Genomic DNA, 4,914 nt, shown 5'->3' with positions numbered 1-4,914 from the left:
TGGGAGGCCACGGGGTTCCGCGAGCGCGCGAAGGCGCTCATGAGCGGCAGCGCGCCGGGCCGGTGGTTCCGGGGCCTGCGAGAGGGAGGTGGGTCAGGGCGGCGCCCCAGCCAGGCGCCCGCGCGCTCACTGCCTCTTCCGCAGACACTCACCAGTCCTCAGGATCGCAATCTCGGAAGCCTTTGGCGAACGGGTTGCTGGCAATCTTGAGCTGCGTGATCTGCAGGGAAGGGGGCGTGAGCAAGCGGCTCAAGCCCCACAGCCCGGGGCTACCCGACCTCGGCAGAGGATAGGGGGGTGTTAGGAGGGGCTCGCCCAGGAAGGGCGTCTGCGTCGTGGACAAGAACCAGCCCACATCTGCCCCCTCCCCAACGGAGGTTGTGCCTCCCTCCTGTAGCTGGGGGTCTGGGGACCCCCCTCTCTCACTAGGTCCTCCTCTTTGCCACCCCAAGTGAAAAGGGATAGACACCCTGAGCCCCTGGCTGGGATGGGAATATGTTCACCTCCACCCCCCACTGCAGTGGTGGGAGCAGAGCGGGCGCCCTAGGAATCTGGGTAAACCTCGGATCAGGCCCCTGATGGGGAGTTTCCGGAATGGTTTGGAAAACAAACTTTAAGGCCGCAGTGACAGTTGCTGCTAGAGAGGTCAAGCTGATAGGAGGCTAGGCCAGCCTGCCACAGGAGGAAGAGGGCAGCTTGAGGCCTTTGGGGGTGGGGCTCCAGTTGGGTTGTGCTCCACTGGGACCCACAGCCAGCGGATCCAAGCTGTCTGTTGCACCCCCACTCCCAGAAGTGTGAATCTGCCCGTCCCCAGGGCCTGGACACAGGCCCCCTCACCCGGTGGTTCTGGTAAGCAGTGACCGCGGTGAAACGTGTCTCCTCGAACACAAAGGTTTTGAAGTTCTCCTCAGCATATTTCTCGCTATCTTTGCGAGGGTCTACATAAACGACGTGGAAGCGGGGCTGGTATCTGTGCATGGAGTTGAGAATAATCTGGAAGACAAGGCAGGGGGATCAGCTCCAGCGGTGGGGTTGAGCTGAGCTGAGGATCCCGGGTTGGAGTCAGGAAACGGGCTGAGGTCTGAGTAGGCAATCAAGTTCCTAGATAACTTGGGCAAAACCCTTAATTCCCGAGATGAGGCTGGGCCTTGGGGCCTGAGTAGAGGCTGCAACCCATTGAGGGCCGCTGGAAAAGACGTTACAAATGACAAAAGACCGATTGAGGTTTACATTCTCGTTTTTTAGATCCCCAACAATTGCTTTAGGGCCTGCAGGGGGTGGTCGCTTCAGGGAGGAGCTCAGCCTGGCGGAAAAGCAGCCTCACTGGCCTGGATTCCACAAAACCTCCCGCCTCCATCCCTCTTGCACAGCCCCATCCTTGCCAGTTAAAAAGCCTCTCGAATAAGATCAGGAGTTGGGTAAGGGAAGGAGAGTTACCCCCTCTCCCAGGCCCAAGGCCCACTAGGCCATGTGAGACCCTGACCGGAAGCCCTCTGTGCTTGGCCCGTCCCTCATCTGCACTCTGTGCTGCCCGAGTTCTGTCTCTGCTTGGCAGGGACACTCCAGAGGGCCTGCAATGGGGATAGCCCGGGAGCTTGGGGACAGGGGTCGCTCACGTGGCCGTTGTCATCTAGCAGGTTGTTGGTCAGCTTGAGCTTGTCGAAGGACACGATTTGTTTCATCCACTGTGCACCCTTGGCAGGCGAGTCAGGGTGGTAGTGCACACGGCCCGGCGTGGCAGGGTCTGCCTTCCCGGCCACCAGCCAGGAGGAGCTGTGGAAGGCGTACCTGGAGCAGCATGGGGTTGGAGGGTCACGACGGGTTGGGGTGAAACGAGAGGGCCTTGCCCCATGTGCCGGGTGAACCCCAAAAGTGCCTTGAGGAGTCTCCCCACTCGTGAAATTGAGCCCTCTGATATCACACAGGCTGGGAGTTTTTCTGAGGGAATTGTGGTTAAAACAGGAAATTCCCACCTGCCCCTGATACACAAAGCAAGCAGGAACCGGGCACCCCACGGGACGCCAAGGGAAAAAGCCAGGCTCTTCTCATTTCGCTGCACCCGGGTCCACCCTATGCAGACGCGGAGGGAGCCGATGCAGATTTGGCTTTGCCAGTGGCCTCAGGCGCAGGGCAGTCCACGTTTGCTTTATTAATTGCTGTTAATTGTCCGGGTGACTGAGGCCCGCCCTACATAATCTCTGCCGGCCACCCCACCTTTCCGGCCCAGCTCTGGGACCCAGTGTTCTCTGGGGATGGGGGGAGGGGACAAGGTGCCTATGCTTGCCTCCTGGGAGAGACCCCCAAAAAATAGGCTGGGGGCTGTGTGCTTGGCCCACCCGCCGCCTCAGGCCAAACCGGCCCAGGGGCATCAGAGCTGTCTCCGATCTGCAGCTCAAGGGCTCCCAACCTCCTCAGGCCGTTCAGAGAGTGAGAGAGCGTGGGGTGGGGTGTGAAAAAAATAAGCTGGGGGCTGTGTGCTTGGCCCACCCGCCGCCTCAGGCCAAACCGGCCCAGGGGCATCAGAGCTGTCTCCAATCTGCTGCTCAAGGGCTCCCAACCTCCTCAGGCCGTTCAGAGAGTGAGAGAGCGTGGGGTGGGGTGTGTGGGTCTGGGGTACAATGGGGACAGGGGAGGGAGCAGGGCAGATGGCACAGGTGCCTGGGATGACCCAGTCACTAAAGAGTTTCATGGGTGGGTGGCCCTTGGAGTTGGTCACCAGGCAGGGACCAGCCACTTCCCTAGGTACCCTCCCAGGTCCTGTGCACACATGGCCCCAGTGGCCCTACAGGCTCACTCACCGGTAGCGCTTGTCGTCCACCGGCACGAAGTCCATGAGCAGCATGTAGTCGGCCATAGGGTCCATGCCAAAGAGCTTCACTTGGAACGTGGGGAACATTCGCCTGGGGGTAGTGAGGCCTTGTGTCACCTCAGATGGGGAGGGCAGGGCCGCTCCATCTTGACCCATTGGGGACTGGGGGTCCCTCCACTCGGCCCTTTCCTCTGGTGCATTACTGTATTCAGCCCAGACTTGCAGTCCCATCTCCCCTTGCTTAGCTGCCCTAACTGCGGTAGTTCCCTACTCAACCACAGGCAAGTGAAGCGGCAGGGCAGCACCCTGGGCCCTTTTCTGAAACACAGAATGGCTAACCCAGAGCTAGAACCAAGCCTCGGAGCCCCAACCTTCTTCCACCACCTCTGGCTGCAGAGACCAAGCCTTGCCCTTGCTGATTCCTCAGCCTCTCGGACCTAGCCTCTGCCAGCAGCAGGGAGCCTAAGATCCAGTCCCGGAGCTTCTCTGCCCTGCCTGAGCCTCCCTAGCTCGATCTAAGCCGCTCCCGGCTCCAACAAAGTGAAACCGGGTAGCCTGTGTAATTCCGAGGAGTCCCCGTTGCCCCTTCTGCTCGGTCTGCGACTGTTCTCCAGTCCCCCCAGCGAGGCCAAGGTTTCGGAGCCCATAATCCCCGACTCTCAAGCCCTGGCCCCATGCTGGAGTCTCCCCACCTTCTTCGGGGACATAGGCAAGTTCCCGCTCCCTGCGAGACACATAACCCCGAGATGCAGCTGCCCAAGGTGGACTTGGCTTACGTCTTCACGGTTCCCCAAATCTCCCCTCCTCTGGACCCTGACTTGGTGACGGATCAGGGCCCATCCCTTGGCCAGCCCTCGCCTAACGGCACAGCAGTTCAGGTCCCTGGGCTCTGGAGGACAGCGTGCAGCTTGGCCCCCTCTTGCCCTTCCCACCGTCTCGCCTCACAGGCAATGCCCGGCAGGCGGTGGGCAGAAAACAGATGCCAGGAGCCAGTCCTCTGATCCAGGCCTCCTGCCACTGCCACCCAAAGCCACTGCAGGCCGGAGGGTGCTGCAGAATGTCGGCTCCTGAGGTGAAGCCCGGCTGCCACCAAGGCCCTTGCTGGGCTGGCCTGGGCAGGAGGTCGGGCCGCTGTCCTCAGGAGGGCCCATGTGCCTGGGAACAGCAAGGAGAGTTTGGAGAAAACTCACGGAGCTGGGGCCGAGCACAGGCCCCAGTCTCCCTGGGGAGGACGGCCGCAGCAAGGAAACAGAAACCGCAACAAGATTTTGCAAACAGGCCCTGGGCTCCCCTTGGCTGTGTGGACACGGAGCTGGTGTGTACATTAGACACAGCCCAGCACCCGCCTTTGTCTGCTGGTCAAATCGGATGCATCTGCAAAACTTGTTCCCCTTCTCTCTGGGCCCTTAAAACAAATACAGGCCAATTGGAAGGTGGCAGGCGCGTTTGCGGCACAGCCAGGCCCCCCAACCACACGAAATTTAGGCCGAGCAAAACTGGGTAGCAACTCCAGTGAACAGAGCACACTGTTTTTAAGGATCTTAATTCTCTCCTCAAATTTTCCAGGCAATTGCTCGACTGCTGCTCTTTCGGAAACCCAAACCAGAGTTTCTTTTGAAGTGGGATCCACCGGGAGCCGGCAGGGCAGCGAGGCCTGTCGGACTGGGTTCGCTCCGAGCCGGCTTCTGCTTCCCAGCCGCTCAGCGTCCTGGGGCTGCGGGCTGGCGGGCCGGTCCCGCGGGGCTTCTCTCCGCCCGCCTTCTCCAGTCGCCTTGCCGCCCGTGCCGTCCCCTCCCAGCCCGGCGCGCCGGGCGGCTGTCGCCGGAGCCGGGACCGCGGAGAACCAAAGAGGCGGCAGGGCCGAGAAGGGTCTGCAGGTGGCCGGGCCGCGCCCCCCACCCGGCTTCTCGGCCCCACTCGCTCGGAGCCGACCAAGGCGCGCGGCGCGAGAGCTGCAGCACGTGGGGAGGGTCGCGGCGCGGGGAGGGGCGCCCTGACCTGCCGGCCTTGGTGACGATCATCTCGGTGCCCAGCTGATTGAACTCGTCCCACAGCGCCTTCATCTCCAGCTGCACGCTCACGCTGGCCACCTTTGCGTTCTTCTT

General features: G+C 61.5%; 1 protein-coding gene across 1 annotated transcript; it reads right to left on the bottom strand.

Moving 5' to 3' along the window:
• Positions 1-5: 5 nt before the first annotated feature.
• On the bottom strand, positions 6-4,893 carry TBX1 (T-box 1; the record flags this gene model as incomplete). The annotated part of the gene is made up of 6 exons (XM_008592822.1): positions 4,808-4,893; positions 2,799-2,900; positions 1,617-1,788; positions 838-993; positions 153-220; positions 6-75 (listed from the first exon to the last, which is right to left on the bottom strand). Coding segments are annotated over exons 1-6 (633 nt in total), but the record flags the coding sequence as incomplete, so codon positions are not given.
• Between the last annotated feature and the right edge of the window lie 21 nt (positions 4,894-4,914).

This window comes from Galeopterus variegatus, unplaced genomic scaffold (genome assembly GCF_000696425.1).
Source record: "Galeopterus variegatus unplaced genomic scaffold, G_variegatus-3.0.2 Scaffold8370, whole genome shotgun sequence".
NCBI lineage: Eukaryota > Metazoa > Chordata > Mammalia > Dermoptera > Cynocephalidae > Galeopterus > Galeopterus variegatus.
The sequence above is the reverse complement of the archived record's forward strand: the minus strand, read 5'-3'. Positions and strand labels throughout refer to the sequence as shown.